At 33.3% G+C, this 19,652-nt stretch overlaps 1 protein-coding gene across 6 annotated transcripts in view; it reads right to left on the minus strand.

Moving 5' to 3' along the window:
• LOC122811036 (tyrosine-protein kinase HCK-like) overlaps positions 1 to 19,652 on the minus strand; it is a 422,299-nt gene that overhangs the window by 216,155 nt on the left and 186,492 nt on the right. For all 6 annotated transcript variants that reach the window (XM_044082566.1, XM_044082565.1, XM_044082562.1 and 3 more), the window contains one exon: positions 5,085 to 5,121. In XM_044082566.1, the coding sequence (XP_043938501.1) occupies positions 5,085 to 5,121 (37 nt within the window). The remainder of the gene's footprint in view (positions 1 to 5,084; positions 5,122 to 19,652) is intronic.

The following is a 19,652-nucleotide window of genomic DNA, read 5'->3' on the forward strand; positions in this document are numbered from 1 at the left end:
CCATTCTTAAAGGTACAAAACAAGGATGTCCACTTTCTCCACTATTATTCACTTTAGTAATGGAGCCTTGGGCTAATTTGATCAGAAACAGTACTGACATAGAGGGTTTTGAAATAGATGCAAATACAACATCCAAAATTCAACTTTTTGCAGATGATGTTCTAATTACATCAGCAGGATCTAATTCTTCTATACAGTCTCTATTTGATAACATGATGAATTTTAAAAGTATTTCTGGTTTAATATTCAATGAAGAAAAACTAAAATACTACCTATATATACACGAAAAAATATTCTCATTAGTGATTTTACTAAATATGTACCCAATTCAGGTCAGATAACTTATTTAGGTATAATACTATCTAAAGATATTAAATCTATTATATATAATAATTATAATACCTGTTTTCTTAATATACAAAATCTTTTTAATACCTGGAATAATATGTTTTTTACTATGGAGGAGAGACTTACAATTATTAAAATGATAATATTCCCCAAGAGATTTTATACTTAATACAATCAATAATACTTCCACCTACAAAAATAATTATCAAGAAACTGAGCACACTAATGTTAAATTTCTTATGGGCACCTAATAGACCTAGGATTGCATTAAAGAAACATACTAATAGCTGGTCTCAAGGGGGTATTTCTTTTCCAGACTTTAATTTATATACTATCTCTTCTATTGTAAAAGTTATTACTTTATTAATAGATCAGTCATATGTCACAAAATGGAAAGATTATTGGGAGCTAATTAGTATACACTTCATGAAAATCTCCTTAACACATAAAAATATGATTGTAAATAACTCCATGTTATGGTTACTAAAGGAATTTTGTACTTCACCTATTACACCTAAACATATGGTTTGTTACCCATTAAATATTATTATTAGTTATTGTAACTTTATATTCATGCACCCTAAGTATAGGGAATGGAATTTTATTGTATTTCCTATAATGTATACTCAGGGTATGCTTTTGTCATCTACATCTGAAGGAACTCATTTAGCTATAGATAATGATCTAAAGTACTGGTATCAGTTGATATCTGATAATAAAGTTAAAAATCTAGATTTCTTAAAACAAGAATTTGATCTAAGAGAAACTTGCTGGTTAGAGGTTCAGACCTTTAGACAACATCTCATTAATAAAATAGATTTAATGTCTATAACTGTTAAAGAATCTATTCCAACACTGATTGATTACTTGATATTAAATTTACAACATAAAGTTTCTGATAAAGGTAAACTTTCATACATACATAAAGTTATCAGACAAGAAACTTTTTACAGTGTAGATTCATACTGGAATTATTTCACTTCTATTAATGGGGACCCACCAAATCAACATAGTGCCTTTTTTAGGCAAGGCTCAAATTCTAAACCTACCACCCTAGAACACCAAAAAGGAAAAAAACTAAGGGTAATGCTGCTCAATGCCAGAAGTCTCAATCTCAAGATGCACGCACTCGAGGCCCTTCTCAATATGGAGAACATCGATGTCTGTGCTGTGACAGAAACCTGGTTCAAGGCTCCTGAGAGCACCCCAGCACTAACAGGTTTCACCTCATATCATGCGTTCCGGCCCCAAAATCCGGACAACACCAAGAAAGGAGGGGGGGTGTCCATATTCATAAAGGACACCCACACCTCAAGGTTGGTGGCAATGCACGATGCATCGGAGACCATCCAGGTGCAATTAACCATAGGCAAGACTGCTCTGCAATTTGTAGCATGTTACAGGCCACCCTCTCAAACTCAGGAACCTCACATGGCCTTCCTGAAAACATTGGAGGGATAAATGTATCTCCAAACACCATCATACTAGGTGACTTCAACTACCCTAATATAGACTGGGAACACTACTCAAGCCCGAACACTCTAACCCAAAGATTCCTGGAGTTCATAAACTCAAATGCCATGGAACAACTAGTCACCATCCCCACAAGAGGTGAAAACATACTTGATCTCATCATCACGAACATGGGATCAAAATGTTCAACACCGGAAGTATACCCCTCACTGGTGAGATCAGATCATAAACTAATCTCGCTGGAGGTCCTCATCCCGCCCCCACCTGAAACAAAAAGACCACAGTGAAAAACTTCTCAAAAGCCGATTTCACACTTCTAAAAACTAGTGTGGTCTCCTTTAAGGCCCCTGAGCCAGTGGTAAACATTACTCAAACCGCTGAATCACTTACAAATGCCTTCTACCAGCACCTACAGGACTGCATGGATCAGGCAATCCCAAACAAAACTAAGACTCTCTGTACCAAAGGCAAGCGTCCAGTCTGGTGGACCCCAGCCATAAACAAGCTCTACAACAAATGGAGGAAGCTACTACAAGATAGAGCAAAATCCTTGAAAGGTAAGACACTTTTGATCATTATAAGTAAAAACTAACAGCTCTCATAAAATCATCAAAGGCAAATTTTGAGAGAAAAATCGCCAAGGACTCTAAAGACAATCATAAGGCCTTCTTTAGCTATGTTAGAAACCTAGGAGGAAACTCCCAGATATGCTCAGAATTAGTTCAAAATGATGTGAAAATTACTGAACCTACACACATTGCTAACATACTGGCTGACAGGTTCAGTGCAAACTTCTCCCCTCCCCCCAAATGGAGAGATATCTATTCCAGAGGATTGTAGCCCCAAACATCTCCAACACCGAGGTGAGAACTGCCCTCACTAAGGCGAAAAACACAGCATCCATGGGACCGGATGGTGTCCCCGGCTGTGTGCTTCATGAACTCAACGAGGAATTAAACCCACAGTTAGGACAGCTGTTTAATCTTAGCCTCACCTCAGGATACGTACCCAAGGAGTGGCGCGGCGACTGTGGTCCCACTTCATAAGGCGGTGCCTCCACAGACCCTGGAAATTACCGCCCCATTAGCTTGACAAGCCTTATCTGCAAAGCCATGGAGAGGATCATAATGGAACTCATAAATAAAGACATAGGGAACTTGCAGACTTTGGATCCAACCCAGTTTGGCTTTGTCAAAGGCAGATCCTGCCTCTTAAACTTGGTTGACTTTTCGAGACAGTCACCAAGGCCATTGATGAGGGAAAGGCAGTCCATACAGCCTACCTTGACCTGGCAAAGGCCTTCGACACAATACCCCACTCAGGTATCATCGAAAAACTCATCAGCTTGAATGTAAACCCATACATCACAAGATGGGTTGCAAACTGGCTAAGCGACAGAACCCACAGGGTCAGAGTTGCCTGGAGCCATGTCAGACTCAAAGCCTGTCACAAGTGGTGTCCCACAGGGCTCAGTCCTGGGTCCACTCTTGTTCGGCATCTACTTTTCTGAAGTACAAGCAAACACAGGAGGGTTATGGCTGACAAAGTTTGCAGATGACTTCAAACTGGGCCATAGTCGAAAACACATCTGACACAGATATCCTCCAGAAGGGCCTCACAGAAACGGATAACTGGTGCCAGAGCCATGGCCTGAAGTTAAACACCAAAAAATGCATAGTCATACCCTTCGGGAAAAACAAGGTTACCCCTAGCTACCATATAGGTGACAATCCACTGAGCACAGAAAAGTCATCAGGGATCTGGGGACCCAAGTTGACAGTAGTCTTTCGTTTGACACTCATGTTGCTAAAGTAGTTAGGAAAACCTTCTATATCGCCCACCTGATCATGAAGGGATTCACATCTAGATCAAGGGAGGTCATCGTCCCCTGTACTCATCACTCATTAGACCTATGATTGAGTACAATGCCCCGTTCGGAATGTATCTGACCAGACACCTGATGCAGCTTGAAAGGCCCCAAAAGTTCCTCACCAAAAGGATAAAGGGTCTCAAAAATATGTCTTATGCTGCCCGACTGAAAGAACTCCAGCTTTATTCAGTCTCATACCGCTTGCTCAGAGGTGACCTGTGCCTGACATATAAGGCCATGTCAAACCCAGATTTGATGAATATGTTTCACCTCAAAAAAATCTAGATCCCTCAGAACCACAAGAGGGGGAGACTTAAACCTTGACACGGTTATAAATAGAACGTGCTGGAGGGACAGATTCATCACCCAGAGACTCCCTATGCTGTGGAACAAAATCCCGGTACATGTGAGGCAGAGCACCTCGCTGGCCTTGTTCAAGACGAATCTTGACCAATGGATGGGAGATCGCAGATATACCCCAGGGATTACTTCAGTGTCACTGCTTGACAGAGGCACAGAAAAATGATAGGCATAGTTTTTATTCAAACTAAAGGGGTGGCGAAAGCCACATAACTATGGGCTAGGCTTATAAATGCCCTTGGGCAGATAGCCTAGTATGAACCTATGAACCTATGAACCTATGAACAAGATAAACAATATATATTGGAATCTGCTTATAGAACTACGTCTTCCATTGTCTGGAGACTTTATACATGGAAATTTTTACATAGATCTTTTTATACACCTTTGATGATGAATAAAATAAATAATAAAGATAATCTATGTAAGAGATGTAATGTAGAAATTAATGCTGACTGGGCTCATATGTTTTATGACTGTATAAAATTGAAAGAATACTGGAAGCCAATTAATGAATTTTTGCAGGCTCTTTTTACAGATAATTTCATTATTTCTAAATCTCTTATATTATTCAACATACCTGTACCTCAAAGTGTTAAAAAGGTTAAGCTTCCCTTGTTATGGTCTATTCTAGCAGTGGCTAGGAAAATAATAACTAGAAATTGGATTTCAGATACACCTCCTTCGTTCAATGAATTTAAAAATGTTATGAATATAGTGTGCCATATGGAAATAAACACAATTAGGACTAGAACAAATAGAAAAACATCTTATTTTATTGTATGGGATAATTTACAAAATTTGTTAAAAAAATTTTAATTTCAATAGCATGGTATTTTAGTTTAATTAATTGATCTGAATGTAGTGGATGTCTTTGTAAATACTTTAGTTGTTTTGTTGAATATTATAATAATACCTATTTTTAATTACTTGTATAAAATTGTTATGATATTTCTCTTATATGTTAAAACAATAAACCTGTTTTGAAAAAAGAAGGACCACTGCTATAAGAAGCACACTAAACAACACTTACCTCTTCCACCATTTTCAACAGGATTTTGAAGTTCAGCCTGTAAAGCAATAAATGAATAAATAAATAAATGGAAAACTATCATGGAATTCAAATACAAATATTATTGTAGGGTACAGGATAACAGAAGGAATATAATCACTGTTAGTGTAATTACACAATACAAGGTATGGGGAGACATGCCATTAGCAAATATCAGTGCTTAAATGTATAAAACACTTAAGCCTTATATTGTTCTTATAAAATCATTGTTATTGTTGTCATCAAAACAAAAAAGGGATGTAGCCAAAATGGTGAACAGTTAGCACCTTTTTTTATCTCTGCTTCATTTTAACATCTCTGAGGATTTTTTATTTAAAAAGTATCAAACATTGATGGCTTTATAGTTGAACATCTGCTGGAGCTTAAAAAATAGCAAGTTTGAAACACCTTTGACTGCTTTTTCCTGTCAAGAAAAGTTGAAAGAACTAATTGTCTCAGAATGAGGCACCCTAAGCCCAGTGTACAGGACAGTGCTGTGGAAAAAGACATACGGATTATACTAAGCAACTTCAGTGAGTTATCTGTAGAGATAGATAAACTAGAAAGCAAAATGGACAATTTTAAAGAGCAATGTTGAAGTGCTTAGTGAATCTCTTAAACAACAATCATTCAAATCTCGTATAGAAGAGACAGTGTCTGATTTTGATTGAAGATTACTTGAAAATGAGAACAACACTGAATTTCTTCTGAAATCAACAACTTACTCTGGGGAAAAATAGAAAACTTAGAGATCAGATCTAAAAAGAATAACTTCAGGATTTATGGGATTACTGAAAAAGAAGAGGGACACACTTTGATTCAATTCCTTAATACCAGGCTGCCTAAAACTTTGAACCTGCCTGAAGCTTTTTCCTTTGGCATCGAAAGGGCACACAGATCACTTTCTGACTCAAAACACCATCACCAAGGTCAGTGATTGTAAGAGTTTTCTCAAGTCAAGATAAGGATTTAGTTTTAAAAGCTGCATGGACTTAATATCCACTTAAAATGAAAGAAAATACTATAAGATTTGACAATAATTATTCGACATTAATGACGTCAAAGAGAAAAGCACGTGTGGCACTTGTTAAAAGCTTAAAGAAAATCAATATCAAAGCACAATTCTTGTTTCCAGCAAAATAAGGATTCCCCTTCTAGAAGGAAAGAAGAATTTTAACACCTTGGAAGATGCAGTGGACTTTATACAGAAAATTAAAATCCTAGAAAAAACAGAAGAAGTGGACTGTAATCCATCAACTTCATTGAAGAGAAATGCAACAACAGATGGTTAATAAAAGACAAAAACTGAATACTTATAAACAGGTTCTTTCTTTCCATACTTCAAATGGTTACTAATTTCCGTTTTAAAATGTTAGAGTTTGATTCTTTTAGCTCTGTATAAAATTAAACCAACTTATTTTCATTTAGAGTTTAAAAGGTTAAACTATTCATTTTATTAAAAGTTATTCATTGTTATGAAGAAACTTATGTTAGGTGGCACATATTCTGATATCTTGGCATAGCTGAGTAATGTACTATCAAATATAATACAAGATGCAGCAAATGACACTAAAGAGCATGTTAATTTACATTTTGGGTTCTTAAAATAGTCCAGTAGTGTGCTACTGATAGTATACTTGATATGCAATAGCACCCAGGAAAGACATGCTGTTTTATGAACAAAGTATAAAGAATATAGCTTTTTACATATAGAAAAGTTACTATTGAAATGATATAAAATAAATAGACTAACGTTCACCCTTTTAGAAGTTAAATCTGGATCACAGTTTTTAATGCAAGTTTATGTCATGTCTCCTTTAAAAATGATAGTCTGCTTTAGATTAAACATCTCATACATATCATGCTTAGTGAATCATTAAATGTTATTTCTTTAAATACAACGGATTTTTAGTGGTTAGGATACTTTGAAATGTTTTTTGTTGTTTTTTTTTTTTTTTTTTTTTTTGGTTTAGAAGGGTTTGAAGGATTGATGTGTGGGTGGAAGTGGCTTGGATTCACTTGCCAGCATTTTTGTATGAATTGCAACTGATGGACTGTTCATTTTCAAGCTGTTGTTATGAAAACCATTTTGGAACGAACACTTTTGTGATGCTGTGGTAGTTCTAAAAATTCTAAGAACTGTCCAGGTTATGTATTGCTGTCTAAAAGTAAATAATGATAATATTTTGAATCATATGCTAAGATGTCAAAGAATACAAGCTAGACAATAAGCAAAAGACTGAATTGCATTCTAAGCCACTGCCAGTTATTACATAGTTCTGAATGCTTTGCTGCTGATAGTATACTTGACATGCAATAGCACCCAGGAAAGTTATGTTATGTTATAAACAAAGTATAAAAAATATAGTTTCTTACATATATAAAAGTTATTATTGGACTATTAACAAATAATTAGAATAACATTCAAACTTTTACAGGTTAAACCCAAATCACACATAAGTGTGATTCTTTTAATGCAAGTTTATATTCTGTATCTCATTTAAAAAATGATAGTCTGCTTTATATTAAACATCTCATACAAATAGTGCTTGCTGAATCATTAAATGTTATTTCTTTAAATACAATAGCGTTTTAGTGGTTAACATACTTTGAACAATTTTTTATTGTTTTTAGTGGTTTGGAAGCATTTGCGGGATTGATTTACAATGTAGAATGTGGCTTCAATTCACTTGTGAAAGCTTTTATGTGAATTATAGTTGACAAACTGTTCATTTGCAAGCCTTTGTTATAAGGACCAGCTTGAAGCAGCTTAATTAGAGTCATGAAGACTTTTGTGATGGTGTGGAAGTTCTGAAAATTCTAAAAACTGTCCAGGTTACTTCTTCCTGTCTAAAAGTAAATAATCATAATATTTTGAATCATATGCTAAGATGCCAATGAATACAAATTAGATAATTAGTGAAAGACAGCGAGTTGCATTCTTAACCACTCTTGGATATTAAATAGCTTTAAATGCTTGCTACTGATAGTATATTTGACATGCAATAGCACCCAGGAAAGTTATGCTGTGTTAAAAGCAAAGTAAAAAAATGGCTTCTTACATATAGAAAAGTTACTATTGGAATGATATCAAATAATTAGTGTAACATTCACACTTTTACAAGTTAAATCTGGATTACACATAACTGTCATTCTTTTAATCCAAGTTTATATTCTGTGCCACTTTACTTTATATTAAACATCTCATAAAAATAGTGTTTACTGAATCATTGCATTTTATTTCTTTAAATAAAATATACTTTGAATTTTTTTTAATTGTTTTTTAGTGGTTTGGAAGGGTTTGCAGGATTGATGTATAATGTACAGGTGGCTTGGATTCAGTCATGGATGTTTTTGTGTTAATTGTAGATGATAAACTGTTCATTTGCAAGCTCTTGTTATGAAGACCAGCTTGAAGCAACTTAATTAGAGTCCTGAGCACGTTTGTAATGCTGTGAGAGTTCTGAAAATTCTACGAACTTTCCAGGTTACTTCTTCATGTCTAAAAAGTAAATAATCATAACGTTTTCAATCCTATGCTAAGATGTCAATGAATAAAAATTAGATAATAAGCAAAAGACAGTGAATTGCATTCTAAATCACTGTCAGTTATTAAATCGTTCTGAATGCTTGCAGTATACCAAAAGGATAGTTTATATACTAGCCTATAGAATGATGCTTCTGATAAAAAAAAATTAGGATTGTGTTTCTCTGTTATTGTCTCTTTTTAATGATAGCAAAACGTAATATCTTAGAACAATTAATTATGGAAAGTTTGAATCTTAAAATGGAAGATTTTTCAGATGTTTTTTCAGTTACCATTAGACATAACATTTAAGGAAAAAATAGGACTGAAACTATAAACAGTAGTACTAGATTAAAGAATATCAAAAATGTAGGGATAAATATAAATGTTGCATTATATGATACTCTACACTAGGATTATAGCTAAAATATAAAACCTCAGAATATAGTAATAGTACAAGACATAGTATGCAAACAGAAATAGAAAGAGATCACAATAAGTAAATATGTATATAGTTAAAGAATATAAATATGTCAACAATGATGAGAGGTTATCATAGTGGTTAAGGTGTTTACTTTATAGGCACTAAGTGTAAAGTTTGATTCTCACATGGGGTAATTGACTGAGCTTGGAATGGCCCACAAGGACATTTAGCCTGCTACTAATTTATGATCTTATGATGCTTTGAACAACTTTACACATAGTAAATAAAATAGAACAAATATAAAATCATATGACCTATAAATTAATAAATCTGAAAATAACAACCAACTTCCTCCCTATAGTAGACCAGGAAGATAATGTGAGGTACAGGACAAGATGATTGCAATGATATTCAGTTTTGTCAACTTATTATAAAGATTCTGAACTCCTGTTAAACTTTTCTTATTCTCAATAGCTCATTAACGGGGTTTCGTAAGATGAGGCATACTAAAAATATGAGACACATTAATATAAATCAGAAGCATAAGCTAAGCATCGTTAGTCTAACGGGGAGTTTGAGAGGTAGTCAAACTAGGAATACATTATTCCATGGTAGAATGTTTTACAGTTATTTTATTAGGTCATTTTTTTGTTTCAAATGTTTTGTCCATAGCTGAAGATTTCATATTGTTATATTTAAAGTATATAATAAGTTCTGTACATAAATGTGATTTCATTATACATGTGTTTTTTTCTCTTATATAAATGGCTGATTTTAAATCCATATCTATTAAAATGAATGGATTGAATAATTCACTAAAGAGGTATGTTCAAATACTTGCAATCACAGAAAGCTCAAATAGTATTTCTAGTGAAAGTGGATAACATATACATACTAAATCTAGAGCACTTGATAATAGTTTTCAATCTTACTCACAAACACTGGCTAATCTACAATGTATGTACTGTACCTGTGTACTATGTATGTGTTCTACCTATGTTCCAAATTTCAGCTGTACACCACAAATCTATTAATTACCTTTATTTTTAAAATTATTTTTTTTGTTTGTTCTTTCCACTGTAACTGTTTATGTGCCGCATACCACTGTAAAAACATCTCTTGTAATTTGTGTGTATACTGATCATGTCTAAATAACTAAATGTGTCTGTAATTTTTCTTTGTGGAGCTTTTCTACCTGGGCCTTTGCTGAAAAAGGGCCTTTTCGGCTCAGTCAAACACCCCTGGTTAACAAATGTAAAATAAATAAATAAATAAATTTCTACAGGAAACAAATTTACTTAATAAAAATATAAACAGACTGTTATTAAATAATTATTTGGTTTTAGCAGGTTCTGGCTTTCAAGCTAAAAAGAGGAACCCTCATTTTATTGAAGAACTCACCAGTAATGCCTAAAGTAAAAAAAGAAACATCTATGTTGATAAAAATGGTATGTTAAGCTTTGTTATAATTGAGTGGAACAGAAAACTGTACACATTGGTGAATTCTTACTGGATTCCAGGGGTTGGAGCTAAAGATGCCAAAAATTACTTAGTCACCATAGCCTATTACATGAGAGGTGAAGTCATATTGGCTGGTGATTTTAATTGTATTTTATCAGACAAAGATTCCGTGCAGACAGAAAGCTGAAAATCACATCTTCAGCCAAACAATTAATGAATTTTGCAAATGTAACAAATTTAAAAGATATATATATATATATATATATATATATATATATATATATATATATATATATATATATGGCACAAGTTCAGTAGGCAAACAAACAATCTTTTGCTGGTAAAAACACAAATTTATTTCCACAAGTAAAATCCAACTATACAGTGATCTCTTGGTTAAGCGCTTTCATCTGAGTACCTCAGATTTCATCAGAACCACTATTAGCCCATTCAACTCTCTTTTTAAATTAAAATTGGCACCAAAAATGTGATAGTATGTGCTTTCTTAAAGATACATTTCAAAAACCTTATCCAAAAAACTGTTTACAGAAAAATACCCTATAAATGTCTTAACAAATGTTTAAGAACAGTATTTATACAAATTATAATATATATGTGCAAAATGCAAAAAGTGCAAAAAGTGAACAAATATAAGAATATAAAATATAAAATATATTAAATATACCTCATAGTGAGTCATTCCAAATCATAATAAAAATATTATATAATATATTATATGATATATAAAATTCTTTAAGTTAAACATTCCTATACTAAAAATTTTTTCCCCAATATAACCTAAATTTATAAAAGTATATGTTGGTATTAATATTTCTATTATGAGTACATAAAAGTGATGGGAAAAATTGATGTGTGTACAAAAAGTGAACAAAAAATGAATGTATAGACATGAAAACTAGAACTTATCCCCGGTCCAAACTTAAAAATGGCTTAATACTAATAAAATCATTCAAGCCGGGAAAAGTAGTGGCATCACAATATATTTGCCACTCACTTTCTTTATATGCTAGCCATGTCTTCCAATTACCACCATATGCTGTTTGTTCTACCTGACCTAAAATCATAAATCTGAAAGTATGGTCTTCACCCTTATCCAGGACATGTCTACTTAGGGCATTTTTAATATCTTTTTTCTTTATTTTGTAAAGATGTTCGTATATTCTTGTCTTGAATTTTCTCTCTGTCTTGCCTATATAATAGGCAGGACAGGTAGAACAAGTGGGAAGGTACACAGCTCTCTGACTGTTACAATTCCCTGCAATACTCCTACACTTGGTTTTCATCAAATTATCCAATCTGACCATACTCTCTTCATTAATATTCTTGCACTGCTTGCAAGAGCCACACTTTTTTGTTGATCGTCTTTTCTTTTTTATCCTAGTATAGGCACTGACCTCCAAAAGTTTTTTCAAATTAAGGGCAGTTTTGTAAACACAAATAGGATTTTTCTCAATGTTGGCCAAGTTGTTGTCAGGGGTGTTCAATAATTCCCAATGCCTTTTGACTATTTCTTTCACCAGGTTGGTGTATGGACTAAACATAATGATGCAAACTATTCTACTAATTTGAGCATTTTTATTTTTATTTTCTCCTAATGCTTGTCCCAACAGGGGTTTATACCTCGTACCCCAATTGTCTTTAACAAATTTAGCCACATTTTTTACCATTCTTTTTGGATATTTCCTATCCAAAAACATCCGTGAAATGGTATCTATTTCTTTTTCCATACTCTCTCTGGAAGAAGACATCCTCACTGCCCAAATATATTGTCCCTTAAGCATGTTTCTAAATACATGTTGGGGGTGACAACTACCAAATTCTATATAATCGTTTGAAAAGGTAGATTTTCTATAGATTTGTGAAGCAAATCCATCAGAGGTGGTACTTATAAAAGTATCTAAATAAGCAATACCTGACTTGTCCGCCTTGTATGTAAACCGCCTTGTATTTTAGGCAGACCAGGGGTGTGGCTATGGGGGCTTCTTGTGCCCCCATTTTCGCTAACCTGGTCATGCTTGAATGGGAAAATCAGTTTTTATTCCCTTGTCAATTTTTTAAATATATTTCCCTTTACTTCCATCAGAATACCTACAAATTGCCGCTGAAGCCATAGACTATCCCATATCCATACTTATTAACAGAACTATCTCTGAAGGAAAAATTCCTTCCATATGGAAAATATCTCATATAATTCCTCTACACAAAGGGGGCTCCTCTACTGAACTCTCAAACTTTCGCCCTATTGCCTTACTCTCCCCATTAGCTAAGATTATGGAAAGATGTATACATAAACAACTTCTTAACTACCTTCTGCAAAACAATCTTCTAGCTAACTGTCAACATGGTTTTAGACCTTCTCACAGCACCACAACTGCCCTCCTTTCCTTCACTGACGCTATAAATAATAATAGGAACAAAATCTTTTCTCATCAGCACTATTCCTTGACCTGTCAAAAGCCTTTGATATGGTTAATCATAATATTCTCCTTGACAAGCTACATCACTATTCTCTTGGTTCACCAGCTCTTCAATGGTTTAGGAGTTATCTCCAAAACAGGCAACAAGCAGTGCTATGGGACAACAACCTTTCTTCCTTACTCCCAGTAAACATTGGGGTTCCACAAGGCTCAATCTTAGGTCCCCTTCTTTTTTCTTTATTTATCAATGACCTGCACGTGAACATCCCCCAAGCCATCTGTATTCAATATGCTGATGACTCAACTCTAATCTGCGCTACTAATAATGTTTCCTCCCTCCAGTCCCTTACCCAAGCAGTCTTCCATAACGTAGAGATGGTTTATGGAACACCCCCTCCTTCTCAATGCCAAAAAAAACAAAACTTCTTCTCTTTACTCCTACACACAAATCTCCAACTCCTTTCTTCACTATCTCCTCAAATAATGCAACCTGTATTAACCCAGATATGACCACTCGCCTGTTAGGTGTTACTATTGACAACCATCTTAATTTTGATGACCATATTAACAATACCATTAAATCAGTTAACAAAAGATAGGTTCTCTCTACAGAATTAAATCCTTTCTTACCCCTGCAGCCAGAAAAACCTTGGCCCAGACCCATCTGATCTCTACCCTTTTCTATGCCTCTGCTATATATACAAACTTATCTAAATCCAACCTTACCAAACTATCCACCTGTTACAATAGTATAACTAGATTCATTACTGCTAACCCCTTCAGAACTCATCACTGTCACAACCTCAAGCAACTAGACTGGTTAGAGCTAAATAACCACATACTCTATCAACAGCTACTTATCACTCATAAGTCTCTTTTCTACCCTGATGCTACCCCTAGCCTCAAAAAACTAATTTCACCATATAAAAACCTATCCACACTACGCTCTGCTAATAAACTCCTTGTTGCCTTAAATAAATCATATAATAAAGCTGGGGATGCATTATTCTCTAACTCTGTAGGGAAATTCTGGAATCAACTCCCTTATGAAATAACTAACCTTGACTCTACATCCCACTTCAAAAGACGCATCAAAGAATATCTAAAATCCCGGTGGTTATGCCCTTGTGCTTACCCTGACTGAAATGATTTCATTATTTCCCAAGTTCCCTCTCCCCTTACGGGTCCTCGAATAATAGGTTTAATTATTGACTGTTTTATCCTTGATACTGACTCTACCTTAGCATTCTAGTTTATTGTCACATATGTTTTTCCGACCTGTGTACTGCTTATCTATCTTTTATTTAATCTATCTTCAGAATATTCTATACCACGTATTTTACTTTTTCTGACTTTTGCTCTATTGACATACTTTTGTCAGTGTTAGTTTTTCGTAAATTGCTATATAAGTCTACACTGGTACTTTTGTATTATGCTTATTTTGGTCTTTTGTAATAATTGTATTACTTCGTGTATTTGGAGCTTTTCTCCCCGGGCCTCTACTGAAAACAGATATATGTCCAGTAAGACTAGCCCGGTCAACAAATGTAAAATAAAAAAAAATAAAATAAATTTATTCTAGGTACTTGGATGATTTATTTATTATTTGGAAGGGTCCTTCTGAAGACATTAGGAACTTCATTGATTACATTAATTCAAGTACCAATTTTTTAAGGTTTACATACAAGGCGGACAAGTCAGGTATTGCTTATTTAGATACTTTTATAAGTACCACCTCTGATGGATTTGCTTCACAAATCTATAGAAAATCTACCTTTTCAAACGATTATATAGAATTTGGTAGTTGTCACCCCCAACATGTATTTAGAAATGTGCTTAAGGGACAAAATATTCGGGCAGTGAGGATGTCTTCTTCCAGAGAGAGTATGGAAAAAGAAATACCATTTCACGGATGTTTTTGGATAGGAAATATCCAAAAAGAATGGTAAAAAATGTGGCTAAATTTGTTAAAGACAATTGGGGTACGAGGTATAAACCCCTGTTGGGACAAGCATTAGGAGAAAATGAAAAGAAAAATGCTCAAATTAGTAGAATAGTTTGCATCATTATGTTTAGTCCATACACCAACCTGGTGAAAGAAATAGTCAAAAGGCATTGGGAATTATTGAACACCCCTGACAACAACTTGGCCAACATTGAGAAAAATCCTATTTGTGTTTACAAAACTGCCCTTAATTTGAAAAAACTTTTGGAGGTCAGTGCCTATACTAGGATAAAAAAGAAAAGACGATCAACAAAAAAGTGTGGCTCTTGCAAGCAGTGCAAGAATATTAATGAAGAGAGTATGGTCAGATTGGATAATTTGATGAAAACCAAGTGTAGGAGTATTGCAGGGAATTGTAACAGTCAGAGAGTTGTGTACCTTGCCACTTGTTCTACCTGTCCTGCCAATTATATAGGCAAGACAGAGAGAAAATTCAAGACAAGAATATACGAACATCTTTACAAAATAAAGAAAAAAGATATTAAAAATGCCCTAAGTAGACATGTCCTGGATAAGGGTGAAGACCATACTTTCAGATTTATGATTTTAGATCAGGTAGAACAAACAGCATATGGTGGTAATTGGAAGACATGGCTAGCATATAAAGAAAGTGAGTGGCAAATATATTGTGATGCCACTACTTTTCCCGGCTTGAATGATTTTATTAGTATTAAGCCATTTTTAAGTTTGGACCGGGGATAAGTTCTAGTTTTCATGTCTATACATTCATTTTTTGTTCACTTTTTGTACACACATCAATTTTTCCCATCACTTTTATGTACTCATAATAGAAATATTAATACCAACATATACTTTTATAAATTTAGGTTATATTGGGGAAAAATTTTTTAGTATAGGAATGTTTAACTTAAAGAATTTTATATATCATATAATATATTATATAATATTTTTATTATGATCTGGAATGACTCACTATGAGGTATATTTAATATATTTTATATTTTATATTCTTATATTTGTTCACTTTTTGCACTTTTTGCATTTTGCACATATATATTATCATAATTTGTATAAATACTGTTCTTAAACATTTGTTAAGACATTTATAGGGTATTTTTCTGTAAACAGTTTTTTGGATAAGGTTTTTGAAATGTATCTTTAAGAAAGCACATACTATCACATTTTTGGCGCCAATTTTAATTTAAAAAGAGAGTTGAATGGGCTAATAGTGGTTCTGATGAAATCTGAGGTATTCAGATGAAAGCGCTTAACCAAGAGATCACTGTATAGTTGGATTTTACTTGTGGAAATAAATTTGTGTTTTTACCAGCAAAAGATTGTTTGTTTGCCTACTGAACTTGAGTCTTGCTCGAGCCGAGGACTGGTTACTGCTATTTCTATTGTATGTGGTTGGACTTTCAAGAGTTTACTTTTGATATATATATATGGGTCTAGAACACATGCTCGACTAGCATATGTCTGAATCACAAAATATCGAACACACATACACGAAAGCGCTTAAGATCGAAAAGCGCTTCCATGTATGTGTAGTTCAAAAAAATCTACGTTTCTGCAGGGGGGCAAATGCACCCCCCACACCCCCTACTTTATTATTCTCACTCTGAGATCGCACTACAGTGGGGAAAAGGGAATTTTCCCTTACCCGCACTGTAGTCCGATCTACAAAACAAGCACACATACACGGAAGTGCTTGTCGATGTTAAGCGCTTCCGTGTATGTGTGTTCAATGTTTTGTGATTTGGACATATGCTAGTCAAGCATGTGTCCGGATCCCACATATAAACTAAGGAAAACAAATTCACTTGAATTACCCAGTATTCATATAGATATGGAGCACAAGCAAATATTGATAAAATTTTTATTTCAAACACTCTATCACATATTAGAGAAGTTTCAATAGTTTCATGTCCATTATCAGACCATAATGTTATAATCTTTAATATTATTTTTAAAAACTGACAATTTAATACATCTCAGAAGATTACCAGTGTACATTATTAAAATAATAGGAGCCAAGGATTGGCATTTTAAAGAGATCAAACATTTCCTAGAAATAAACATGACTGGTGAAGTGTCTGACACTGCCCTCTGGGAATCACTAAAAGTTTACTTAAATGGAAGTTACAAGTTGGTATATTAGTAAAACAACAGAATGGGACAAATAATTGAATACACTACAGGCCAAAATAGACACACTAAAGTTAAATCTAAAACCAAATGACACTATCAGTCAGTCTGAACATAAAAACTTAAATACAAAATATGTTGAAATTCTAAATCATAAAGGTTCAATAAACCTGGAAAAATCCTTTATGCTTGCATAAACTTGCTTTTAGATCAAAGAAAATGAATAAACTAAATCATATCAAAGAACATATACCACATATAAATAAAAAAGAAACAACACATATTAAAGGTATTCTTGAGGGCTTTAAAATATTTTATGAAAATATAAATAATAATAATACATAATAATACAAATAACATACATAATGATGATATAGTTGAAACTTTTCTAAGGGAAAATATGCATAAACTAACAAGTGAACAAATAAAAAAATGATAGGCCACTCACTTTAACAGAAATAAAATATCAAATTAAAAGTTAAAAAATAATAAGGCACCGGGCTTAGATAGTCTTATATTAAAACTATTTAAAATACTACCAGATGATGCAGTTAAAATATTAGATAAGCTCTATAGAAGAAAAACAAAAACAACTTCTGAAGTCCCCACTATCATGGAAATATTCCCTTATATCACCTATTTTTTAAAACAAGATAAGGATCCTAAAAAGTATTCATCATACAAACCTTTTTCACTTTCAAATGTGGACTATAAGATGTTCATGTCCATTTTAGCCAACAGAATTAATCTACTTATACCTAAATTAATTGATAGTGATCAAACTGGGTTTATTTTAAATATACATGTACAGGATAACATAATAAGAATACATACATTAACAGATTATGCAAATAAAAAATAAAAAATACATTTCTATCATTAGATTCTGTTTAGACCTCAGTTTTGTGGCCTCAGTTAATTGGTCTTACCTGTTCAAAAAATTTCTCACCTGAACTAATTGCATTAATTTCTAAGTTATTGCCTTGTGCTTATGTTAAAATAGGTTATTTTCTAATTCCTTTAAATTACAAGAAGGCACAAAACAAGGCTGTCCGCTATCACCTTTACTTTTTTGCATTAGCTATAGAACCCTTTGCTAACAGTATTAGATCCAATAAGAGCATTAAAGATATCAAAATAAAAGAAGGTTTTGAACTAAAGAGTCAACTCTTTGCTGATGATATTTTACTAACAATAAGAAATATAGAAAAGTCATTAGAACATATAATTAGTAAAATCTTGAACTTAAGATTTAATCATGATGAAATAAGATTATTAATTCATACAAATTAAAAAAAAACATACAAAAATATTCTAACTTCATTTGGAATAGCAATCAAATTAAATACCTTGGTGTAACATTTATGGCTAATAGTAAAGAAATGATACAAACAAACTTTCAGCAGATTGTTGATAAAATTATAAGTTTAGTCATAAACTGGAACACCTTCTTTACCATGGAAGAATGATTAATGCTTATTAAGATAGTAATTCTCCCTAAACTGTTTGTCTTGCAATCTTTAGTACTATCACCACGAAAAATGATGAAGAAAGTAAATAACATTCTACTAAATTTTTTTGGAATGCTAAAAAAACAAAGCAAGAGTTTCCTTTGATTGGCACAGAATATGTTGAGATAATGGTGGAATACAAGAAGCATTATTATTAAATAATAAACACATCACAACAAGTCATAAAGAAATAGTCCCTAATAGTTTTATCTGGTTATTAAATGATTTTTGAGTAAATGGAATTACACCCTCCTCTCAAATTCCCTATTTAAATGACATCATTTCCTCTTTCCAAAAGTTCATATATTCCAACCATTGTATTAAAGAATTAATATTTTCTATGTTTCCTTTTGCATATACAAATGATTGCTTAGAAACTCATAACTTCAGCAAAATGCCAGTATTGAAACAACCAAGTAATTTAATTTATTGACATCCATTCTTAAATGGTACTGATATATATATATATATATATATATATATATATATATATATATATATATATATGGTTCCACTTGAAAACATCGAAATTCATATGGTCGAGACCATATCATCGAGTGTTTAGAACATCAGTGTTGTCATGGGGAAGAAAAAGGTAAATAAAGGGAAAAAGGTAGTATTTCTGCAGGGCAGAGAGGTGCCCTGCACACTGTGTCTGTGAATGTGCCATCTCTGTGATGGCACTGCAGACATGGTACGGGAAATCTCCCGTTTAGAGCTTCTCCATATAACGCTAAAATGGAGATTTCCCTTTACCCCACTATAGTGCGATCTCGGAATTGGTATATTAAAGTTGGGGGTATGCGGGTTGCGGGGGGGGGCAAATCCCCCCTGCATTAAATTGTTTTTCGAGTTTTTTTTCTTTTTTTTTACATTCCCTTTGAATCTTTGATGGTTTGAAACTCGATGTTCTGGTCTCGATCAGAATTTCGATGTTTCAAGCTAAACTATATACATACTGTTGAAAATTTAAAGTTCAAATGCAATCAAGATTCTGAGAATTGGTTAATTTTACAATTTTTTAGAGATTAAATAGTAATAATGCAATGAAAAATAAATCCTATTTGTCACAAATG

This window comes from Protopterus annectens, chromosome 9.part0 (assembly GCF_019279795.1).
Source record: "Protopterus annectens isolate FY-2018-M chromosome 9.part0, PAN1.0, whole genome shotgun sequence".
NCBI lineage: Eukaryota > Metazoa > Chordata > Ceratodontiformes > Protopteridae > Protopterus > Protopterus annectens.